The sequence below is a fragment of the Mytilinidion resinicola genome, assembly GCF_010093595.1.
Source record: "Mytilinidion resinicola strain CBS 304.34 unplaced genomic scaffold BDZ99scaffold_5, whole genome shotgun sequence".
Lineage (NCBI taxonomy): Eukaryota > Fungi > Ascomycota > Dothideomycetes > Mytilinidiales > Mytilinidiaceae > Mytilinidion > Mytilinidion resinicola.
The window spans coordinates 297,439-320,663 of record NW_022985441.1 but is presented as its reverse complement, the minus strand read 5'-3'; the positions used below and the strand labels follow the sequence as shown (position 1 = coordinate 320,663).

Below are 23,225 nucleotides of genomic sequence, written 5' to 3'. Positions count from 1 at the left end.
GAAGAGCCAGATTTACACCGCCATGGATGCGGCGATCTTTAAAAATGGCTCGCTTGAGATTGCAGACTTTGCTGATAAAGTCTTGCAATACATCTTTCCCTGCCAATCTGCTATGAGTTTGGCCTGCCATCTTGGTGACGAGGAAGATTGGGGCCCATGTGAAGAGTTGCATGAGGAATGTATGTCAGCATTTCTTGACCTTGAAGGCCGGGACCCTGACCATGATTCAGATGAGAGCGGGTTCGAAGCCGACAGGTCGAACTCACAAGCAGCTGACGCGGAGTCTCAAACAGCTGTATCGAAGGGAAGCTGCTTTGGAGATAGGGGCACTGGGTTTCACACTGAAGTAGACTTCGATAACGTAGATTCGAAGCTTAGGACGGGATACAAGAAGAGTTGAGAAATCCAGGGGTTCTGACCTACGCCATGGACGCGCTGAAACGCTAGGTCATTCACTAACGCAGCTATTACGATCTTTAGACGACTTTCAAAGCATCCGCCACTCTCTACACTGATCACAGCAAGACAGGGTAAGCGAGCAAGCAGGCAAGCTTTCCGTATTACGGTTCCCCCTTGGGTGACTTTTCAAAGGAAATGGATCGGAGGAGACTACGGACAGTCTTTTAGTAGGAGGAAAAGAAAAAGATTGGGGTTTTTTTGTTAGCATTGTTTTATACTCGGCCAAAAATAATACTGCTCATCTAGCCTTTAGCTCCGTAGTCAGCTTCCTCCATCACTAATCAGCTAATACAATACTTAATCCTTCGGTATGCCACTACGTGTTGCTCTCAACTCCACTGGCAAAGGCAAGAGTATCTCAAATTATCAGACCCCAACCCCATGCCTCTACCACAAGTCTCCACAATGTTTGCCGAGTCCACGACTTCACAAGGTGCCGGCACGTTTGATCATCACCGATTCGCTATGTATCACATCGGACCTCTCGAGGCTAAGCTTACCAGTGCGAAGTTAAAATGCTGCAAAGACTGGAATGAAACAATAACATTGTGATTGCTGGCGGAAACACCAGGAGTTCGTCAGATAGATTGAAGTGAACATGAGTTTGTATTGTAGTGAATGTGCGAGCTTATATACATAATTGAAAGGAGAGTAATGTGACTAGGTGTAGCTACGTAGTTCGGAAGCTGATAAAGCAGCTACGTACTCATACGTACTGAAGCCGTATAGATCTACGCTTACTGTGGATGTAGAGGCGGAGGTGTATGCCGAGCCAACAGATCATACAGATCTACATGAGGATCTATACAAAGGTAGGTCAAAGCTCAAGAGGAATTCCAGCAGTCACATTATGCAGTCATGACGAAGGCTTCTTTCTGTCTTTGCGTCTTTGTTCGATTTTTTAGTTGCGCTGTTCTACCTCAACAACAACAACAACAATAACAACAACATCATCATCATCATCATCATCATCATCATCATCATCATCATCATCATCATCATCATCATCATCATGATACAGCTTACATATCGAACTGGCAGATAATACTACAATTCCTCTACTGATACATACTAACTCAAAATATGATCAACGAAGCAACTCTTACCTCTAACACATACCTAGATGAGAACGAACTTCGAGAATGCATATCCGAGGGTGTCGGGATGATTCTCGCGCGCTGGAACCACAGGAAGCAGCCTCTTATATCAGTGGAACTGGAAGCCTTTCCTCAAAATGAGCTTGGTCGGTGTATCAATCCATGGCGGTATAGAAGTCACAAACCCCATGATCTTAATTGGAGACCGATCAAACGACGTCTGCCGAAGCCCCTCCCTTATTCCTCGCGATGTGCCATGATGAGTAGTAAGGCGATAGACTACATTACTGAAGGTATGGGGAATCTGAGCCTTGGGATGAGTCCAAAATGGGAAACTCAAACAAAGAGAACGTACCCGGCTATGTTCTCTCTGTTCCACATTACAAAGATCATTGCAAAGGCCCGGGAAAGTGAATCGACTGAACTCTCAGACGCCCTCATTGAGATCTTTGCATCTACTGCTGTCAAAACCTTCACGTCGCGCTGCAAGCATAAGTATCCCAAGGCCTGTCGCTATGTTTACCCAGGTTGCCAGACCACAGATCTGTTTGATGAGCACGACATGCGCACTAACGAGGGTAAGTTCCTTGACGAGGTGGTCCGATTTCTGGCCGCCGAGAATATGGAACGAGTCAAGAGTTTCTGTTACAAATTCGATCGAGAGCGCCTCCCGGACATTGTGCGGATATATTACGATAACCCCTCAGACCCCCTTGAGATCGTGGACACCTGCGGGCTGTTCCAACAAGAGGAAATCGACTTTTATGGCCGCGAGTTCCTTTGGCATGCGCTGAACGAGATGAAGTCTGCTCTTATCTGGGTAGCTGAATCTCAGCAAGAGCAAAAAGCGGACGGAAGCTCCAACGAGTTACTCGCAGCTGCGACTGATGACCAAGACGAGGAGCCGCTGCCAAAGGAAGAAGAGCTGATATCCTCTGATGCGGAAGATATACAGTCTGGTTCGTCAGCGTGTGCTATGACATTGACTGAAGGTTCTACAATTGGAAACGAGAACTCACTGCCAAAGGGGAAGGAGTCGAAGCCGACAAAGAATTCTGAGCAGGCGAGGAAGCCTACAACACTTGACGAGGAAGCCACGCAGCCTGATTCGCAGAGTAAGGTCATAGTCGAGGGCCCCTTGCGCATGAACAATGACCAATCTCCAAATGGAGAGAGAGCGGAGCTGACGAGGAAGCCCAAATCCTCCAAGGCGGAATCCTCGCAGACTGTCTTGCCGGATAGAGCTCCAAAAAAAGACCCAGAGTTTAAGAGCAAAGAGAAAAAGCGAAAGGGAACGAAACCAGAACAGGAGGAAAAAAGGCCTAAGCAGAAGGAAACGAAGCCCGAGCATAAGAAAACGAGCGTCGAGCAGAGGGAGAGGCAAGCTAAACAGAGGAAAGTCGAGCAGAAAGTAAGGAACCCCGAGCATAAGGCAAGGCAGCCTGAGAAAAAACAAGACAACCCTGGGCAGAGAAAAATGAAGCTTGAGCAGACGGAGAAAAAGCCGAGAGGCGCGAAGAAACCCACGCAGCAAGCCGGGCCGTGCCGCAGGAAAAACCAAAGCATCAAAACGTCCCTAAGCATCGAAATGCTCCCAAGATCTTTACTAAATCCAGGCATCAGAAAAGGACAGAACGCAAGAAAAGATGATCCGGGTTCACGAGCGCTTTAGCGGCCTGCTTCAGTTACGCTTGGTATGTTTCCAATGGGAAGTAGTGTTTTGGCGCCACATTCTGAAACTATCACTCTTATATAAATCTCAATCATATTCTTCAATCTACAATCTTACCTTGCTAAAACACTGCTTTCGAGACAAACACTATTCAACAGTAATTTCCTTTCGGATAATCGTGCTCGGAAGTTCAAAGTGTTGCAGTATGTCACCAAATAGCACAAAAAGAGAGGTATTGGTAGGAAATACATTGTATTAAACAGAAAGTAGGTTTAGGCCATCTGACGCAAATAAGCGAAGTAGCATTTTGTAAGTGCGTTATCGCCCTAGAAGGGGATTGAAAGAGAAGTGCCGCAGCCAGCTATGCTTGAAGTGATGCCCGTTCACGGTGACATTAAATTCAAGAACTCTAGCCTTCTATCGAAAGCTTCTATTTTCAGCCAGTAAAAGGCCATCCATGTCACGGCTCCTCCGGTTAGCTTTTTCAAACTTTGCCAGCCCTCTGGAGTGTTCACTACCTCGCCGTATCTCTCCACAGACGGGAAGAAACTCTCAATACGCTGTTGGAAGAAGTCTTCATAGACCTGGCTGCAACTCACCATTTCTGTACCCCAAGGTCTCTCCACAGAGACACTCTCAGGGCCGATATTGCGTTTTCGGGTCACTTGGCTGGGGCCGAGATAAAGCCCGGGCTCCTGTGAGATGACTTTAACGTCATGCCAACGCGGCAGCTTCGCCGCGAAGACAAAAGAAGATGGACCAGATTCCAGTTCACAGTCATTCTCGTGTATGATTTGAATCCCGAGATCTTGCAACATCTTTTTGTCAATCTCGTGGAAATTCGGATCCGAAGCGAGAATCTTGAGCTTCCGACCGCCGTGTGCGTCCGAGAGATATTCGACAATGTCAAGGAATATCACGAGCTGGTTCAGTGTGGTATTCTTGTTGTACTGCCCGGGGCGGTGCTGGTCCGATATGCTGCCCATGCCGAGTAGAACTGCCGTATCAATGAACTGACCATATTCGAATTCTTTGCAGAGCAGTGTTCTTAACTCGCTTCGAAATCTAGAGGAATTCCAAGCATTCTGACATCTGATGAAGTGCATGGCATAGTGCTCACCTGGCATTGGAAGCTCAGCCTGCTCTTCCGTCGAATACTTTTTCGGCCAGTAGAAGCACATTGACTCTACGGCTCCCAGCGTCAGGCGCTCCAGCTCCTCCCAGCCTTCCGGAATTGCCTTCGTCCTGTCAATATTATTGATCGCGGACGGGAAGACTTTCTCGATACAGCCGTGAAGGAGAACTTCATAAGTCTTTCTTTCAATCGCATGGTCAGGATGATAAAAGAAGTTAGGCCGCCCTTTCCAATCGGGACCAAGATACAAGCCGGGGTTACGCGAGACGATATCAAGATCAACTTCAAATGGAATGTGTGCCGCAAATACAAACGTAGATGGACCAACGTTCCATTGGTTTTCGTAAGTTGAGTCAGCGGAGGACATATCGATAATCTCGATGTTGAGACCTCCCAAGAACTTCTTGTCGATATCATCGAAAGCAGGGTCCGAAGCGATCATCTTGATTTTCTGTCCAGACTGCGCTCCTGACAGGTAGTCCGCAACATCGAGGAATACTAAAAGCTGGTACATGCGCTTTGCGTACCATCCAGGACCTCGAGGACTCTTCATGCTGCCAGTCCGAGTAGAACCGCGGTGTCGATGGCTCCGGACCGAGCTCGAAGCAATTTTTGAAGATCCCATGAGAATCGAGTGGCCTTCCATGCCCTCTGATGCTCTTGAAATTCGAGCTCGATAGGCTTTACTGTCTCTGCTACGATTGGCTTAGGCCAGTAAAAGCACAACCCGCTCACGCTCCTCCACCACGGTGTCCCTGACGCGTCGGGGAATTTCATCTCCGAGTGTTGTTCGGCGAATTTCTCGAAGGAGTCTCTCCCTTGCACAACCTGAAGCCAAACTTCTCTATCCGCTGCTCCCGAGCAATTAATTTGCTGATCGTAGAATTCGAATCGTTTCTTACAATCAGTACCCAGGTACAGGCCGGGACGTTGACGGACAACGCCTGCTTCAATATCATGGTAAGCGTAGGCCGAGAAGACGAACGTGGAGGATCCGACGTGTCCTTGGTAGGTGGCGGCATGAGGCACTACCTTCACGTTGTAATGATTCAGGATTGTCACGTCCAGGTCTTCAAAGGAAGGGTCCGCGGTGAACATGGTGATGCTCTTTCGTGGTTCGACCTGGGCTTGGATATTAGATACGAACTTGATAAGATCAAGGAAAATGACCAGCTGACCTAAGAAAGGGCGGTGACCCTCGTGCTCATCGTCTTGGAACCAATAACAGCCTAGGCCGAGCAAGAGTGCGTTGTCGATGGGCTCGACGTGATTCTGGACCACAGCTTTAAGCTGCGTTTTGATAGCATATGAGAATCTGGAGCTCCGTCATTCCTTTTGGTACGTTTCGAACAAGCTTATTGCTTCCTCGAACATTTTCGATGCGCTTGCGGATGTCTGTGACTTCTTTGGCTGGATTGATCGTGGGCGGACCGCTCGCTCGGGCGTTCAGCTTAGTGTTCTAGAGCCGGGATGGTTTTTCCTAGGAACAGATAGGGGATGGAAGCGTACAAGGACAGGTGTAGAAGATATACATATATGAAATGAGGAGTCAATCCTCGCGCGTAGCTACGAATTAACAACAACACCAACGTTGTGAGATCGCTTACATTGGTTCTTTGTCCACATTTTCTCTGGGAGGATTTGATTCGACTCTCTAATAACGAGAATTGACGGCATTGTGTATGTGGCCATTTTGAACAATGTGTCTCAGAGCTCCCACCAATGACGAGTCGACCATTAGATTTGGTGTAGGCGTAATTTTCGTGATTTTCGTTGATCTTGAAAAAGGGGAGGGATATTGGCACACCCCCTAATCACTTCGCGCACACCCCCTTTTTCACTCCACGCACACCCCCCCTCTTGGCGCTTCACCACCTTCTAATTGGCTCGGAGCAACGCGGAGCTTCCTCTGGGCATTCACCTTTACGTCTCTCTGCACGTGATGCTATACGCGAGGCCGTGCGTGAGCTCGTACGTGAGCTTGTACGTGAGCTCGTACGTGAGCTTGTACGTGAGCTCGTACGTGAGCTTGTACGTGAGCTCGTACGTGAGCTCGTACATGAGCTCACATGTAAGCTTGTACGTGAGCTCGTAAATAAGCTCGTACGTGAGCTCGTACGTAAGGCTATACATAAGGCCATACGAATCGGCATAGCTATATAGCCTCTCCGTTCTACGGTGCATTCTTTCCAATTCGTGCAGGCGTATATACAGCCGTACGTGAGTTCATATGTAAGGCCACACGAATCGGAAAGAATGCACTGTAAAATAGAGAGGCTGTATAGCTATGCCGATTTGTATAGCCTCACGTATGAGCTCACGTACGGCTAAGTGAATAAGAAAGGCTACACGTGCAAATGCACGTGAGAATAGAGCTCCGGACGAAGCTCCGAGCCGCTCCAGCCAATCAGAAGATCAAACGAGAGGGGGGGTGTGCATGGAGTGAAAAAGGGGGTGTGCGCGGAGTGATTAGGGGGTGTGCCAATATCCCTCCCCTTGAAGAATGCACCTCTGGAATTAATGGGAACGCGATTATATTTTATGAAGGGAGAGCACGGCGACCAAATAAGTACTCTTAAGCGTAGGGAATACACGAACAAAAAAACAGCAAAATCAATCCCACTGGAACATAGAATATCCGCCCACACTAAAACCCCCTGATAGCCCAAACACTACCTTTCAATGTTATAATGCGGGAGATGAGAAAACTAGATCTCAGTAAACACCTCTGTGCGTTCGCCGAAACAATTCACGATATTCACTTTAGATTAGATATTCGAGCATCAAGAACACCTCGTCCCCGCTCTATTCAATGGGCCAGATTCTCAAGCTCTATGGATTAGCCAAACATAGCTTTAAGAAATTGAGATTGATCCAGTGAATCTCGAACCAGACCATCTCGTCTCTGCGCGCTTACTGATTGAGATTCGAACCATCCGACTCTTATCTTTCAAGTCTCAAGCATATTCAACTCAGCCTTTGGCCTATTTCTTGCGTTTGATGAAGTCCTGGGCAGTTACCGCCAGTGCCTGCCTCCTCGACTTGCGCCCAGAATTGTCCTTTGGAGGAGTCGATTCCTTTTCTGTATCCTTGGGAGTCGCCGGCTTCTTGTCCCACTTCTCGAAAGGGCTGCGACCCTGGCTGAAGGTCAAGAGCACGCCATCCTCGGTCTCTTCTTCCTCCACGATGACCTCGAGCTTCCCACTGTCCTCGGAGTCATCATCGGCGTCATTCTTCGCAAGTCCCTCGTTGTCCTCGGGGAGATCATCGTCCCATGGGGCCATGCCTAGGTACATCTCGCGAAATTGCATCTGGATGGCCTTGTTGGCGCCGTCGCGGTAAGAGTGGCCCTTGCGCATGCATCCTCCTTTAGATCGGACCAGGAATCTCTCTCCGCATTCTCTTCCCGTGGCAGGGTGGGTTTCAGTACAGTTCGCCAGGTGGAGTCTCTTGAAGCATCTGGAGGAAATCTTCTTCTTGCAGTACCCACTATTAACGCTGTTAGAGATAGGAGCGTATGATAATTAGAAAGAGGGGGAAATTAATTACCAGTGATGACATCTATTGGCTGCTGCACCGGTCACTATGTTTCTAGCGTTGCAAAGGGGCGGTGCCATGGTGGTGTAGGAAAGTATTTTTTGGAGTAGTAGGGAGTAGGGTGGTGTGTTGAAGTGGTTTGAGAGAAAGTGGAGGCATCTTAGCATGAAAGTCTTCTTAAATATAGGGCTAGGGGACCCATTTAGTGAATGTTCGTCGTGAGCAGCCTTGCGAAAAGAGTGATTCTATTCCCATACATCGGCCGCAAAGAGCAGGATAAAATATGCGGTGAATCCACTAAGAAAGCTCTACGAAAGCTGCTCTTGAGCAAGATCAAGTTGTGCGGCTCCCTTGTTCGAAAGGGTGACCGGTTCGTGTCCGTGGAAGACTCCACTTAGAATGCATCCGCCTCCAATTTCCCTTCCTTCATCATCTCCATCCGATCAAGGTTGAATGACGTCGCAGAACGACCATGAGGCTAAGCGGCCACTTCTGGTTTTTTCCGTGGCCTCCTCCACTTCGCAGAGCACCAGCGCCCTGCTTGAGCAAAGGCCGATATTGGGGCCCGACGAGCGAGATCGATAACGCAGCTTTAATGAAGCTTGCTCTCAAGATCATTGATCCTGAAGGGGAATTAGGAGGAGTAGGGATTTGGGTAGGAGACAAGAAGCAGGGATCCTACAGCACTGTCTATTTCCTACAGCTGATTACAGGTGATAAGATCGCAATCAAGGTGCCGGAAGTGGGCTATATAGAGCGCTGGACTCCGGAAGACGCCTACAACCTCCATTCGGAGGCAACGACGATGCGGTCCTTCAGAGAGCGTTGTTCAGGATTCCTGCTTCCAGAAGTTTACGCCTACTCGACGAATCTCAACAACGAAATCGGTGCGTCGTACATCGTCATGGAAGTAATGGAAGGCGTACCTACTTGCGATATCTGGCGTGGCGCATCCACCGAGGATATAGATGAGCAAAACGTCGCCCAGAATGGGTATAACTTGCTCGAATCGTTGGCATATTCTATGGCTAGGCTGCGAAGCATGCAGTGCCGCAAGACGGGCACATTCTACTTCGAAACCGACGATAACTTGGACAAGCCGAAGATAGGTTCTATCCACACTTGGCAAGATCCGTCCGATATCAATGACCATATAGACGATATTAGTATCGCCCGCAAGATCGTAACATTTCCTGCTAGGCTCTCCGCCCATGCATATTTTCGACCGGTGCTTGTTAAGAAATGGGGCGACGACCTAGACGTCGAAATGAAGGGTGCCTTGAAAGTCACACTCAAAGCGCTGGAATGCGAACCATTAGCCCGATCATCCAAACCGGAGACCACCGAAGAGACCTTCGTTTTACAACACCCTGAGTTCAACTTGCAGAACATCATCTGCGACCCGAAGACCGGGGAAGTCACAGGAATCATCGATTAGGACGGGTGAAAATCGATCCTCGTCCTATCAGGTACGCTTCAGTTCCGATTTGGGTTCGAGAAGACTGGAAGACACGCCGTATGGCTTGGGCTGTCGTTCCTGTCCTTCGGAGGGCTTGCTGTCGGAATTCCCCATTATCAGTTTCAGCGCCCAACGCTTTCACTTTCTCAAGCTGCGGTAAAAAGTAATGAGAGATAATGACTTAGGAATAGGAATCGTCGATGTCTTAAGGTATACGGTTGCCTGCTGTCCGAAGCATAAAGAGTCCAAGCGTTTTTTTGGGTGGCCTGAGTGTTTTTTAGGTGGCCCGAGTGTGTCTTTTATAGGTGGCCCAAGTGTAAATTTCTCTTGGCCTCTGGACTCGACACTTTTTGTCCGCATAGTCAAGACTTGCCTGACTTGGCTGTCCAAAGTATAAAGGGTCCGAGCGTATCCTTGGTGGACCGAGTGTGCTTTGTTGCCAGGATACTTCATGCCGGATGAGTGGGAACACTCGATCGAAGAATTAGAGCATTACCGGGAGTATTATGTAGGATGCATGACCAGCGCGATGAGCGGGGACACAGATGAGGACTGCGTGTACACGGCCAAGAGCGCCATATATACTGCTTTCGAGGCGGCAATGATTGGGGAGGGCCATCTATTAGATTTTACTACCACGCAGTCAAGGCGCGAATATACGATGTCGATCGGAGATGAAATTGGCGCGAGGGAGAGCACTATTGGGGGAGTGCCTTTCGAAGTTTTTGGCTGCTAACACCCCGGATGAAGGTAGCTCGGACGAGGGTACAGAGGCGCAATAATAGTCCAGAACTCATTGAATTTCTAAGGCTTGATTGAAACGATGGCCCGTTCTTCGCGGCAGTTTGCGTACCATAGTAACAGCAAACAAATTGCTAAAGCTTTGTGTATACAATGTATTGTTAGCAACAATGAGCCTTCGCTCCGTTTGAACAATGTATAGAGCGCATCTCGCTGTACTATCGCCAACTCGCACAATGTAACTGAAGCATTTAAACCAAAAGCAACATACTCATCTCCTACCAATTCTTCGCTCTCCAAAACGTACCATCACACTGAAAGCCATAAAGTCAACTCAAAGCTTTCAGGAAAGTTCCATTCAGATGTTCTTCAAGAAACCCAAGCAGAGAATCTTCAAGAAGTCGCAAACAAAAGGCACTATCCCTACGCCCCACATGGAGATATCAGATGTTTCCGAGAGCACTTCTTCGTTTGACAGCGAGGAAATCTTCTGGGGAACCACAAGCAACATCTACAGCAAAGCTCTGACAAAGCTTGCTTTGGCTAGCATCTACCCAGAGGGCTAGCCCATCGAAGTGAGCGCCCGTGTTGTGAGCAAGCTAAGGGGTGGATACAACACGGTCTACGTCGTCCGTTTTACCACGGGCTTCCAAATCGTGATCAAGGTCCCAGGAATGGGCCAGGAGGGGCGATGGCGGCCAGAAGACGAACGAAACCTTTGCTCGGAGGCACTGACAATGCGTTACATCAAGAAACACACGATGGTTCCAATACCGGAGGTGTATCGCTATTCCGCAACGCTTGGTAATGAAATAGGGGCTCCTTATATTGTTATAGAGTTCGTAGAAGGAGTGCCAGCAAAGTCCATCTGGGGTGAGTCTGACCTTCTTGGTCGAACTGCTCGTGGTCTTGAAAAGTATGAGCAGCGTCGGCAAATCCTGTTACAGTCATTAGCGGAGGGCATGTCGGAACTGCGCCATCCTGAGTTTGACATGGCGGGCCGCCTAGAGTTTGACGACGATTCAGACACTCCGAAGATTGGTCCCGTGTTTCTCTCCGACGGCAAGATTGATAAGGCATCAGGTGAGCTTGTGCGAGAGATTGTAACCATCACGCCCTCCCGCTCCACATTCGAATACCTTGACAAGGGTTTTGATGAAAGATTCAAGCGATGGGAAGCTGACGAGGTTATTGTCCAAGGGGTATCCAGAATCATACAAGTAGCCTTGGATTGCAAACCTTTCACGGAAGATTATGAGAAGCCTTTCGTCCTTCATCATCCAGACTTGCACAGGCTCAACATTCTGTGCGATCCCGAGACTTGTAAGGTAAAGGCGATCATTGATTGGGATTGGGTGCAGACCGTACCCCGCTGCATCGGCTTCGCCTCTTTTCCTACGTGGCTTCAAGCTGATTGGAGAAAGGATGAGAGCGACATTTCCCCTGCCGTTTTAAAGGCCTATCGGCAGGACTACACAAGGTACCTGACGAAAGCTATGGATGGAGAAGGTGACTGTAGGTACACCGCAAAGAGTGCGATTTATGCAGCTCTCGATGCAGGAACCTTTGGCAAGGATGGACATCCTGTGCATTGGGTTATGAAGGCCATGCCGATGCTATTAGCTCCCATGTCCACTGACGAGGCTATCGTATGGCTCGAAGAAGGTGATTGGAGAGAGCACTCGGAGTCCATTACATCTCGCCTCGAAACCCTCTTGGATCCTGATAGCCTCCTCTTGAAGTAGACTCTGACAGTCCTCCTGATCAACTGAGCGCTGCCCCTTGAATATGTACTTAGGCGAACGGGCTGAGTAGATGGAGGAACAGAAAGGGACTTTGTAGTGTAAGAAATAGATCAACTGGACGTAATATTACTTAACCTACCGACGTGTTTCGCATCCTGTGTACGCTCTAACTATCTTGCTGTTCATTCACGTGACTTTGACGTGACTGCAGCACGGACCGTCGAGCAAGCTCAAATTCAACCTCGAGTCTTCCACAAAGCATCGTTTCGGCCATTTCGTCTGCCAAAAAAGCAACGCTTTTCCGAGTTACACGTCATCATCAAGCTAAGAATGCGGATGAAGTTTCTTCTCCGCGTTTCGGACGTTAGAAAGAGCGAAGGGCGCGTAGGGCGCGACCGAGATGACATCTTTAACTTACCAATAAAAGCTTCAAAGACGCCATATGCAAGGTTTTAATGCCAATCTCCTCTATTTAGTCACACCGCTTGCCCTAGACGGCACGAAGAAAAGGAAAATTTGGGCGGCAGCCATATGTTTCAGCGTTGAAAGCGCCACGGTGGTGGCCGCTACGGAACTTCGGCAAGCAAACTCAACAGAAGCGTGACGTAAAAAACCTATTAAACCGCATTCAGCTACTAGACCCAGTCATGGCGGGGAGCCCTGGAGGTTATTTATACCCCGCCTACGCCCACATTAATTTTCTCTTTATATTCATGGCATAATTGAATAGGATTCAGAACAGTACGCGAATTGGGGGCGTAGGCAGAATTTGATTCGTCTTGAAGAGTTCTCTATCAATCAGAAAATCCGTCACCATCTCTCTCGTTAAGTCAAATATAACATAATCGTCGCCCACTTCTCCACTTCCAGTGCATTTCCAGCAGCGGATGACACAAGACTACAACGGCAGCAAGCCAGGACCAGACTTCGAGTCGCAACGCCCGCAACTGTACAAATTGCCTACAGTGGATTATCATATCCCCCGCTTCCCTAATCCTGAAGACTCGGCGTCGGTAACAGAATGCCCTGCACACCCCGCTCTTGGAGATACCTCCCCGCCATACTCATGGGAAAATGAAAAGAAGGATGCGCCTGTGTTAGAGGCACAGTCTACAATCGGTCAAGATGAAGTAACGTACCCAGAGGGCGGTCTAGCCGGATGGCTTGTCTGCTTCGGAAGCTTCAGTGCTATGCTTGCCTGCTTTGGCCTGATGTAGGTCTCTCTCCTTTTCCTCTCCTATCCAACGGCACTTGCTAACAAGGTCCCAGGAACACCATCGGAACCTTCCAAGCCTACCTCAGCGAGAATCAGCTCAAAGAACTCGATGAAAGCACCATCGGCTGGATCTTCAGCGTATATGTCTTCCTTTCCTTCTTCTGCGGCATCCAAATAGGACCAATCTTCGACGCCAAAGGGCCCAAAGCTCTCATCGCCAGCGGCGGCATCATGCTGTGCGCCTCGATGCTTCTCCTTGGCCTATGCACGCAGTACTACCAATTCATGCTATGCTTCGGCGTCCTGGGCGGCATCGGGACCTCCCTCCTCTTCACCCCCGCCGTGTCCGCCATAGGCCACTTCTTCCTGCTCAAACGCGGCTCCGCCACGGGCATTGCTGCCGCGGGCGGTTCTGTTGGCGGCGTTATCTTCCCCCTAATGCTGCAACGCCTCTTCCCGCGCGTCGGCTTCGCCTGGTCGACGCGCATCATGGGCTTTATCTTCATCCTGCTCTGCACGACGGCCCAGCTCCTCATCCGCTCGCGGCTACCCCCGAAGCCTGGGCAGAGCGTTAGCATGGACCTGCGCATCTTCCGCGACCGCAGTTTCGCCTTCGCCACGGCCGGCGTTTTCTTCATGGAATGGGGCCTCTTCGTGCCCATCACCTACCTGACCACCTTCGCGTTAGCCTCGGGCGCCTTCGACCCGACCTTCGCCTACCAGCTCATCGCCATCTTCAACGCCGGCAGCTCCCTCGGCCGCGCTGTCCCGGGGTACCTCGCGGATAAGCTCGGCCGGTTTAACAGCATGGTCGCCATGCTCGCCTTCTGCGCGGCGACCACGCTGACGCTGTGGCTGCCGGCCGCCATCCTAGAGCCCGCCACGCCGGCCGCGCGCGCGACCATCAAGGCACTGGCGGTCGCGTACGCGCTGCTGTTTGGGTTCGCGAGCGGGTCGAACATCAGCCTGACGCCCGTGTGCGTCGGGCAGCTGTGCGATACGAGCGAGTACGGGCGGTACTATGCAACGTGCTACACGGTGGTGAGCTTCGGCACGCTGACGGGGATTCCGATCGCGGGCGCGATTTTGCAGGCGACGGCGGGCAGGTATTGGGGCGTCGTGGTGTGGACGGGGCTGTGCTATACGGCGAGCTTGGGGATGTTTGTTTGGGCCAGGGGGGGCAAGGTAGGGTGGAAGTTGGGGGTGAAGTATTAGAGCTCTTCTATCATCGAGAGGCTGGGGTGAAAGCCAACCTAAGGAGAAGGATGACGGAGGTTGGTGGGAGACGAGGCTTTATGACGGGTGTTTATGAAGGAGATGAGGAAATGGTTCCAGGGGAAGACGAGGCGTGTTCATGAGGAGTATGGGAACTTGGTTTCAGGGGGAGGTATGGTATCATATTTGGTGCCGTGACTACGAGAACTACTATTCAAATTGCCAAGATACCAAATTTACCAAAAAAAAAAAGCAGTGCTTGGCGTGATGAAGGTTGAAAAGTGTTGAATATACCTAGAAAGCACCGGGTATCTCGACGTTCTCCAAAAGTGCTAAGATACCGTTCTTACCTAAACATAGCTGAGGTCGGAAAAGTGTTGAACATAGAGAGCAATGGGTTGGGAAGGTCCGAGTAATCCAACCCACCAATATCCGTACCCCAATATACACTTCAACTCATCAAGAAACTCACGCCAATCACACTGCAATGTAGACCCCTCAACACACAATTACAACTTCACATTATTACACTAAACACTTAACCCGCTCTTCCCCCTCCTCCCTAATTACCTACCACTACCCCCCATTCCATCCCCAGTCCAGAACCATCCCAAAGATCACCTCATCCGCCCAAAAAGAGACTCTCAAAAACACCCCCCCTCGTATGCTGGTATATCGTTTCCCATCGCGATTTCGTCGTGGAAGTAAGTATATAATTCTCTCTGCCAAACCCGGCCCACCCAGCTCCACCATAGTCCTACCGGTCGTTCGTGGTAGGCGATGGGGCTGTCGAGTTATGACCGAGTTCGTGTGCAGATCGAATGGGAAGGCGGTTGGTAAGGTGCATGAGGTAGTAGTGGAAAGAAGACAAAACAGATGAAATCCGGTCCAAACTCCTGTCTGGAACGCTAAAGTGGTGATGACTGTGACATGACGTAGGTCCCCGGAACGCCGTGCGAAATGAGATCATGAGGGGCGGAGGCAGTCCTTTATTGGACACGTTTTCGAGTCGCTCACACTGTGACCACCCTCTTGTCATCCGCTAATGTCGTCCGCTAATGTCGTATCCGCAGCCGACTTGGCATCGTCCGGCGAAGCAACCGCAGCGCCATGCTCCGCATAGTCCAACAACGCCTTCGCCTCATCCAACCCTGAGATCGCAAGCCCCTTCTTCTCGTCCTCCTTGGGGATAACCTCATCCACCAAACTCTCCTCTTTGCTCGGCTTACTCGCACCATCGTCGTCAGCCTCTAGCATATCGTCATCGTCGCCCATCAGCGCTGGCGGCCGCTGCCGCATCGCACGGGCCTTCTCGAGCGAGATGGTTTTCTGCTGGTACGTGCTGGTGATGGTGGCGCTCTCATCGCGGTCGATGGTTGCTTTCATGAGAGCGGCCATCCAGAGGCGCCCTTGCTGGATGTTGTCGACGGCGAAATAGTGCACGATTGGCTTCGTGAACTGGACGCCCTTCTGGAGGCCACTACGGGGTGGGACGAGTTTGAAGATGAACATGCCGGCGATGTCGCCTTCGATGGCATTCGCGGAGGCGGCGTCGGTGGATGCGGTGGTAGGGATGGTGGGATTCTGTGGCGAGGAAGGAGATGAGGTTGCACGGGTTAGGGTCGCATGGAGGCTGGCGATTCGCTCGTTGTTGGCGGGGAGGACGCGGTGAGAGGATATGTCTATTAGGCCCTTTTCTTCTGTGTCGTACTCCGAGTAGAAGTAGGATAGGCGACGGCCTCGGAGGACAAAAAGGCGGGGTTTCCATGTTGTCATCAAATTCGATGACTTCTTCTTCATCCACCCGCTGTAGTCGCAGCCGACCATGGCATCCTGCGGTGTGATCTGTTGTCGCCCTCGCAGGTATGCGCTCGTTTGCTTCTTCGATTTCCGCCGTTTATTGGCGGGCGCCACCGACACTCCGGCGGAGCTACCCGTAGACTGCTTGCCCGTGTCCGCTGGCTCGAAATCAAAGCTCTTAGAGGTCCCAGATGGTGTAGTGGACCCAGTACGTGTGGGAGAGTGCACCGGCGATTCTTTGATAGGCGACGACGAGTTCGCACTGTTAGATGAGAACATGGCTTTCTCGCTGCCTGTTATTGCGTCCGATATGGCTCGAAGGCCCGCAGCACGACTCTTCTTGCCGAAAAATGAGTGGCTTGCTTTTAGTTCTGTTTGTATTGCCGGCGATGGCGAAGCTCGCCCGAAAGACGAGGCTTCGCTGTCTGGAAGGTGCGGTGATGCGATTGCATCTATGCTTGGTGATTTTCCATATTCAAGCTTCGTGACCGTTGGTGGTAGGTCGCTTCCTGGTTTGAGTGGGCGGACGAAGTCGAAGCCGCCTGAACTGCGCTGCCCATGCGCCTTTGCACTTGCACCATAGTAGGCTCTCGCAGCTGGCGAAACCGGACTAGCAGGCTCCACCATCGACTCCGTGCTTCCGATTCTACTGTGGCGCCGATTATAAGCTGACCGCCGTCCTGTTTCGGTGCTGTAGCTAGGATTGCGCGAGTGCACCGGGCTGTCTCTCTTCCGCAGCACGTTTCTCGCCTTGCGGTTGTCCACTTCTCCCCCCGAAAAGTAGCCACGATCGAGATCGGCAGGCGAAGCTGTAGTGAAACCATTTTCTTTCTGTGCGTTATCAAATGCAGCGCCTTCGGTGCTGATGGAATGCATGTGTGCTGAAGAGGACGGCCTTTGGATTTCGTGGTTAGAGTTTCGATGAGTCGGACTCCCCATGGTCCAACCTCGGTCGAAGGATGGGGTTTTCTTGTGCGAAGTCTGAACTGGCGATCGCGCCGACGCTACTGGGCCTGCTTGAGTTGCGTAGTCAATGGAAGAGTGGCGTCGGTTGTGGTTCATACTACGAACAGATGCCGCGGATGGGCGTGTCGGAGTCCCAGGACCAGGAGAAGACGGCGTGACATTCGTCAGAGGAGATGTTGCTTCCATGATAGTAGCAGCATGGCCCATGGATGAATTTGCTCGTGGAAGGGTTTGCCTTGATTTCGGAGGAGTCCTCGACCCTGACCCTTCCATCAGATTCGGGATCCGAGGAAGTATGGCGCCCATAGAGGTACTTCGGTTTCGAGGTAGGTCATTGGAAGGCTCTTCAACAAATTCAGACACGCTTCTCTGGCCCTCTCGAGCAGCTTTGACCTCCTGCTGCAACGACTTGATCTTGAGCCATGTCCGTAACCGAGACCCGACCGGACCAAGATCGAATTCCTTCAAAAAGACGGTCGCTTGATCCATAGCCAATAGCAACTCGCCAGATATCTCCTCCTTCTGAAATATTTCGCAGTGCTTCTTATCAACGCCAACATCTTCGAGATACTCGGCAACACGGGTAGGTGTCCATGAATTAACCTCCGCCTCGGTATGCAAGTTCTGATCCTCTTCTTCGTCGGTTTCATGGCCGTTTATGTAGGACAGACGATGGTGGCTGCTGTACTCGCTACCCGAATCATTCCCACTTCTCAAGTCTTTGGCAACGAGACTATGCCGGGGCGTGTGCATGTCCGTAATGTGCTCATCAATGACGCTCAGGGTCTCATTCATGACCGGACTGCCTTGGTCTCCCAATGATCCCGTCAATGCCATGCCTAGACTTCGCGCGGCGTTCACTGAAGGTTGCGAGACACGATTGGCCTTCGCGGAAGATGGAGGAGAGGTTGGGATCTGCAGGGGGCTTGTTGTGGCCTGAGGTGGGGTTTCTGTATTCGGTAGTTCCGCCGGCGCGGACTCTGTGCCGGCGGTGGGCTCGGGAACAGCTCGAGGGGGTTCGAGGGCAGGGGGTGTTGCTGCAGGTAGTTCCTGGGGTGGTGGAGGAGCTTGCGGGTCTGGGGAGGGCTGTGAGGTTTGGCGTGTGTGCGAGGCACCTATGGGTGGTGTGCGAGGTGCTGGGCGGGTGTAGACTATCCCGAGAGTTAGATTTAGCAAGATGGGTTGCCTGGTGTCGAGAGACATGATGGCGGAGTCTGAGTAAAAAGGGCCTACCCTCAGGGAAGAGACCGCTGCCGCCGTTCTGCAGGTGTCTCCCCAAGAACCAGCCGTCGCCAAAGTCGTCGTCGCGTTCAATGAGTTCAATGCGGTCGTTCTTCGCCAGACTCAATTCATCTGGACTGCGCGCTTGGAACCCGTCTGGGTGAGAGCTACGTCAGCATTGGACCTCGACGTAAATAACGCAACAGGCAGCTCGCGATATTGGGACAGTGTATCAACAATGGCGGGTGACGTCTGGGCAACTTACGGACGACGAGGAGGATGTCGCCGGGCTTCGCGTACTCGGTCTGGGTTCGTGCGGCCATGACGCTGGGCAGGACGCGGGCGTGGACGCGGGCGTGGACGCGGGCGTGGAGGGGGTGGTCGGGCTGCTGGCGCTCACCGTGCGGGCGTGGTGGTTTTGGACATTTCCTAGAGTGGAGCTGCCAGCAGGCAAAGGCGGTGTTGGTGGTGTGAACGCAGACAGCTGGCGACTCGGACAGGGCTCCTCTGCCGGCGACAGCTGCAGATGCGATGGAGCTGGCGAGGACGGGCAGCGCGTTGATGGCAGCGCGTCTCCACAACAGCGGGACGAGAGGCAGTGGGTGTTGGGTGTTGGGTGTTGTGGCTCGACTGGCGTGGCATTCGGGGTGGTCGTCAACGGCGGAAGACGATCCTCTAGGCGCAACGCCCGGAGCCAGCACGCCGCCAGCAATTGGAGTGCCGCCACACCGTCTGCCGTCCACCGTCTGCCGTCTGCAGCTTGGCAATACTCCGGAGCGAGGGGCGGGCTGCGCGCGCCGTCTGCCGTCTTTGCTTTGCCCCAGATCCACCGCCTGGAGTGCCGTCCCAGACGCAAACCACACCCGCAAGCGACACCACAGCCCGCCCTGAGGCTCCCTGGCTCCGCTTCTCTGCCCATCCCGCCCGCAGACCCTCTGTGCCTCCACGTCCTCTGCCATCCCGTCGGCGGCGAGCCCTGTCCACGGCCCGTCTGCTCCTCTGCTAGCCGCCGACAGCCTCCCCTCCGACCTGCAGCAGGCGCGCCATGACCTGCCGCCTTCACTGCGCTTGTCGAATGTCGCCGACGGCGGATCCCTCTCAACACCTTCCCCTCCTTCGCTGCAAGCCCTGCTGTCCTCGTCGCCATGGCAGGCTCCATCGGTGCCAATGGCGGCGGCCCGAACCACGTCTTCTCGAACGACGGCCTCATGAGCATGAACATATACCTGGCCACCCACCAGCAGAACGCGTGGATGGCGGGCCCCATGGACCGGCAACGGCCTCCGGTTGTCCCATCTAATGACCGCCTGCTGCCCCAGCGCCGAGAGTCGTCCGACAGACTCGCGCCGTCCAACTCAACCTCACCGCACCTCGCGAATACCATAGCACCCCCGAAGCACACAACCCCTCAGTCCTCCAATCTGCTTCCGTCTCCAGCACCCAGCGATGACCTCGCCATGGAACCCCCCAGCGCTCTACTGCGTCGGAGTCCAGACAGCTTCGGCAACGCGTCGAACCCTGCCACTCCTGCCACGGCAACATCAATGGATGTGGTGAGAAAACGCGGCGCTGTAAGAGGCTTTGTCCACACCAACAAACGCCAGGCATCTGGCGACATGTCTGCGTCGAGGCCCGTGCCACCCCAACGACACGTCCAAGTAGCACACCAGCAGCCCAATCAACCCTTCACAAGACCGCAGCCCGTGCAACAGTCCGAGCCTCCAGGTCGCTCACAGCCTCAGTTCCACCCCCAAAGCCTTGCAATGCCTCAGCATCAACAGCTGCGAACGCCGGCCAGGTCTTACAGTAACTCAGAAATACAGATCCAACAGCAGTCCAGATCTCAGCCCGGAACCCCAACACTGCCACCTTCTATCCCCAACCCGAACTACTTCACTATCGACGACTGTCAAAACAGGCTCCAGCTGCTTACGAGTCAGGTTGGCAATCAGCTCAACGAATATGACCGGCAGCGAATACGTGTGCTAGAGGATGCTCTCAAACGTCGTGATTTCCACTGTTTGACCATACTCCAGTACTACTGCATAGCACATTCATGTCCTCACCTGTTACCCTTGGGCCTGCGTACTTTGCCGGAACTGAAGGCCACCCTAGCGTGCTTGGCCGAAGTGCTGGGTTCTAACGACCATCTGTCACGTAATCTCGCTCTTGGATCCAACCAAAATATGTCGGTTGACCTCTCCCAATGGTTCGCGGCATATCCATACCCCCTCGCTCAAATAGCTGTCGATTGGCCAACTTGCTATCAATCGGAACAGGTCCTCGTCAGTAGGTTCGCGAAACTCTTCGGATCCCAATACCTCCCTCTCAAAGAGTACTGCCACCACAGGCGATGGCCGCCACTCGCAAGAGAACTCTACGATGTGCTAGGCATTAGCTCCTCAACCCTCAGATCAATCGTATGGCGCTGTATACGGCGAAGCATCTGGAACCCTATTCGAATGACGCAACCACCTAATATACCACTGCCGGTAGATCTACACTCCTGGGAAGAAAGAGCAGAGAGTCTTTTCGATCAGAATGAGCGCATGTTTATAGAGAGATGGAGCAGACAACCCTGGGATCCAACCAACCAACTTGGCAACGACGAAGAAGATAGCCACTATGGGAAAAATCTATACTTTCTTCTCCAGCACCTGGAGAGAACAGTTGAAAATCGGTCAAGACCAAATCAACAAGGGCGTCCGCAAGAAACAATCGCTCAATCGCCCACGACTCGGCAAGCTAATAGCACAGGCCAGCCTCAGGGTGTCAATTCCAATCCTCTGTTTGGATCACTGCCAAACACGGCACAGAATTCAGGCCAAAATGCAGGCATTCAAGGAGTTCATAATTCGAGGGCAGGCGAAAATGCGGCGAACACCTATGTTCTTCAACCTCGTCGTGATCTAGACTGCCCTCGAGTAGATGACGGGCATCAAGGCATACTTCGTAACGGTCCAGGACGTCCTCGGCCGAATGCCACTCCTGGCTCCATAAGTCTCACTCCATCCCAACAGGCCCCACCAAGGAATTCACCGCAATCAAATTTGCTTCAATTGACGGCGCGAGAACTCCAGCTGGCGCGACCGATATACCCACTACGCGGCTATCAACGGCCGCAGCCAATCGACCCAAATCCGGCAAGATCAGCAATTCATCAGGGCCCTTTGAGGAGTCCAGTCCTTATAGCCAATTATCTCAACGGTCTTGCATCGGATCTACTCTACCAATTCGTCAAAGGTTTTGCGGTACCACCGAGAATACTATCTACCAATCCTTTGGCTTTCAATTCGCCAAAGCAGGCTTGGACATTTTCAATCGATAAATCCAATTTTGCACGCATTGCAAAAGACACAAAACGAGAGACGTCCAATCCGGGCTCCCGCATTATTGATGAGTCCGCCGAAACGTACCGTCTCCGAAGTGTCAAATGGACTTCAAACATGGCAGTAACGGAGCCGATCTGGTTTACCGCAGACTCGGCATGGATTCCTTCTACCTACTTCAAGCTCAACGGGAAACGTCTCGAACCCCGCAGAAAACTCCACCACGGAAAGGACTTGCCTATCGACCTCACTACATTTCTAAGAGAAGGCGAAAATCAATTGGAAATCAGTACGATAAGGAAATCCAAAGGAGCAGCATTCGACTACGCTTTAGCAGTCGAGATCGTAGGAGCAATGACGCACGAGAATATCAAATCGCGATGCATGGAGAATCGACAGCCCGCTCCAACTGTGCTTAATGCCATCAAGACCAGCTTGGCGGGTCTGGATGCTGATGACGACCTATGCATCACGAGCAGTAGCATTTCTATCACCCTCTTCGATCCGATCAGCGCATGTAAAATCTTCGACATACCTGTTCGTGGACGAGACTGCCAGCATAAGGATTGCTTCGATCTAGAGACATTTCTTCAGACCCGGAAGAGGAAACAGCCGACATGGCCCGCTGTCGTCGATAATTGGCGATGTCCGATATGCAAAGCAGACGTACGCCCATCTAATCTTTTCGTGGACGGCTTCATGGAGGAAGTGCGCAAGACTCTGGCGGAAAAAACCCTCCTAGGCACGAGAGAAATCATCGTCGATCAAGACGGTAGCTGGAAACCGAAGCCGGAGAAGAGAAACAATAATAGCGTTCGTGATTCTGATACTCCTGATGGCGAAGAGGCAAAATCACCTCCGCAGTTGTCGACGGCTCTACCCACGCAGCCAGTCGCGCCGGATACGAGACCTCGACCTAAGCCCACCATCATCGCTCTTGATGATTGAGAACCATGAAAGAATCCTTTGCGTACATACTTTTTCGACTGGAACGAATTCTAGCCTGCTAGTACTCGCAGCTACCCTCTCGCTAGCACCATGCCTTAGCGTAACTCACCCCACCACACCTTCACGACTACACTAGCATCTTTCACTTTATGATCTAATCTTTTCCCATCTGGTTTTGGAGCGACCTTGGCGTTCAGCGGTTGCGGTCTTTCAAAAAAGCGACATATTCCCTATTCTTCCATTCACGATACCCTATATTTATATACCCGTCTAGTGTGGTTTCGAGCTTTTTCGGTGATGGCTTTTTCGGCTAGCTTGCAGTTATCTATCCTAACGACTTACTTCGGCTTTTTTCTTGAATGGTAGGGGAGGGGGGGAAGTGTATATATAAGAACCTGGTATGGTGGCCCAAACGATTTGTTTATTGAAGAGAATGAACTGGTTGTCGATTTCTTGTGGATAAGAACTTACATGGTATGTGATTGTGTGGTTCTGTGATGTGTGATGGGGCTGTGGGAAACCCTTGGCCTCTGGATACGAGCTGTGATACGGAAGTGGGATTCGTGGGTCTGATTCTCACGCTCTCTCACTCCCAGTCTGCCTCGGGGGTCTGAATCGCACTCCGCTCCAACCGATGCCCACTGGAACGTTCTCCATCTCGGAGTACCCCTCACTACTACCTGCC

General features: G+C 51.8%; 9 protein-coding genes across 9 annotated transcripts; 6 read left to right on the top strand and 3 right to left on the bottom strand.

Moving 5' to 3' along the window:
• Positions 1-22: 22 nt before the first annotated feature.
• Positions 23-400, top strand: BDZ99DRAFT_517174 (uncharacterized protein; the record flags this gene model as incomplete). Its single annotated transcript, XM_033725149.1, has 2 exons — positions 23-179; positions 231-400. 2 exons carry the CDS (start codon positions 23-25, stop codon positions 398-400), a joined length of 327 nt encoding a protein of 108 aa, XP_033579829.1.
• Positions 401-1,542: 1,142 nt separating this feature from the next.
• Positions 1,543-3,228, top strand: BDZ99DRAFT_517173 (uncharacterized protein; the record flags this gene model as incomplete). Its single annotated transcript, XM_033725148.1, has 1 exon — positions 1,543-3,228. The coding sequence occupies one exon, from the start codon at positions 1,543-1,545 to the stop codon at positions 3,226-3,228; it is 1,686 nt and encodes a 561-aa protein (XP_033579828.1).
• A 383-nt stretch (positions 3,229-3,611) lies between these two features.
• Positions 3,612-6,055, bottom strand: BDZ99DRAFT_517172 (uncharacterized protein; the record flags this gene model as incomplete). The annotated part of the gene is made up of 4 exons (XM_033725147.1): positions 3,612-5,058; positions 5,112-5,653; positions 5,706-5,800; positions 5,971-6,055. 4 exons carry the CDS (start codon positions 6,053-6,055, stop codon positions 3,612-3,614), a joined length of 2,169 nt encoding a protein of 722 aa, XP_033579827.1.
• A 1,244-nt stretch (positions 6,056-7,299) lies between these two features.
• BDZ99DRAFT_568174 (uncharacterized protein) lies at positions 7,300-7,980 on the bottom strand (the record flags this gene model as incomplete). Its single annotated transcript, XM_033727759.1, has 2 exons — positions 7,300-7,852; positions 7,913-7,980. The coding sequence occupies 2 exons, from the start codon at positions 7,978-7,980 to the stop codon at positions 7,348-7,350; spliced, it is 573 nt and encodes a 190-aa protein (XP_033579826.1). The 3' UTR covers positions 7,300-7,347.
• A 392-nt stretch (positions 7,981-8,372) lies between these two features.
• BDZ99DRAFT_517170 (uncharacterized protein) lies at positions 8,373-9,338 on the top strand (the record flags this gene model as incomplete). Its single annotated transcript, XM_033725146.1, has 1 exon — positions 8,373-9,338. The coding sequence occupies one exon, from the start codon at positions 8,373-8,375 to the stop codon at positions 9,336-9,338; it is 966 nt and encodes a 321-aa protein (XP_033579825.1).
• A 1,367-nt stretch (positions 9,339-10,705) lies between these two features.
• BDZ99DRAFT_381806 (uncharacterized protein) lies at positions 10,706-11,845 on the top strand (the record flags this gene model as incomplete). The annotated part of the gene is made up of 2 exons (XM_033715259.1): positions 10,706-11,203; positions 11,288-11,845. Coding segments are annotated over 2 exons (1,056 nt in total), but the record flags the coding sequence as incomplete, so codon positions are not given.
• Positions 11,846-12,543: 698 nt separating this feature from the next.
• BDZ99DRAFT_243825 (MFS general substrate transporter) lies at positions 12,544-14,564 on the top strand. Its single transcript, XM_033713618.1, has 2 exons — positions 12,544-13,058; positions 13,115-14,564. The coding sequence occupies exons 1-2, from the start codon at positions 12,733-12,735 to the stop codon at positions 14,274-14,276; spliced, it is 1,488 nt and encodes a 495-aa protein (XP_033579823.1). The 5' UTR covers positions 12,544-12,732; the 3' UTR covers positions 14,277-14,564.
• A 747-nt stretch (positions 14,565-15,311) lies between these two features.
• On the bottom strand, positions 15,312-18,586 carry BDZ99DRAFT_486334 (uncharacterized protein; the record flags this gene model as incomplete). The annotated part of the gene is made up of 3 exons (XM_033722767.1): positions 15,312-18,193; positions 18,276-18,419; positions 18,529-18,586. 3 exons carry the CDS (start codon positions 18,584-18,586, stop codon positions 15,312-15,314), a joined length of 3,084 nt encoding a protein of 1,027 aa, XP_033579822.1.
• A 3,222-nt stretch (positions 18,587-21,808) lies between these two features.
• On the top strand, positions 21,809-22,405 carry BDZ99DRAFT_340531 (uncharacterized protein; the record flags this gene model as incomplete). Its single annotated transcript, XM_033714361.1, has 1 exon — positions 21,809-22,405. A coding segment is annotated over one exon (597 nt), but the record flags the coding sequence as incomplete, so codon positions are not given.
• Between the last annotated feature and the right edge of the window lie 820 nt (positions 22,406-23,225).

What these genes read in the sequence shown, in the direction of transcription:
- BDZ99DRAFT_243825 (XM_033713618.1), top strand. Translation starts at nt 12,733, where the DNA reads ATGACACAAGACTACAACGGCAGCAAGCCAGGACCAGACTTCGAGTCG. An exon ending in CTTGCCTGCTTTGGCCTGAT is followed by an intron (nt 13,059 to 13,114) that starts GTAGGTCTCTCT and finishes ACAAGGTCCCAG; the next exon opens with GAACACCATCGGAACCTTCC.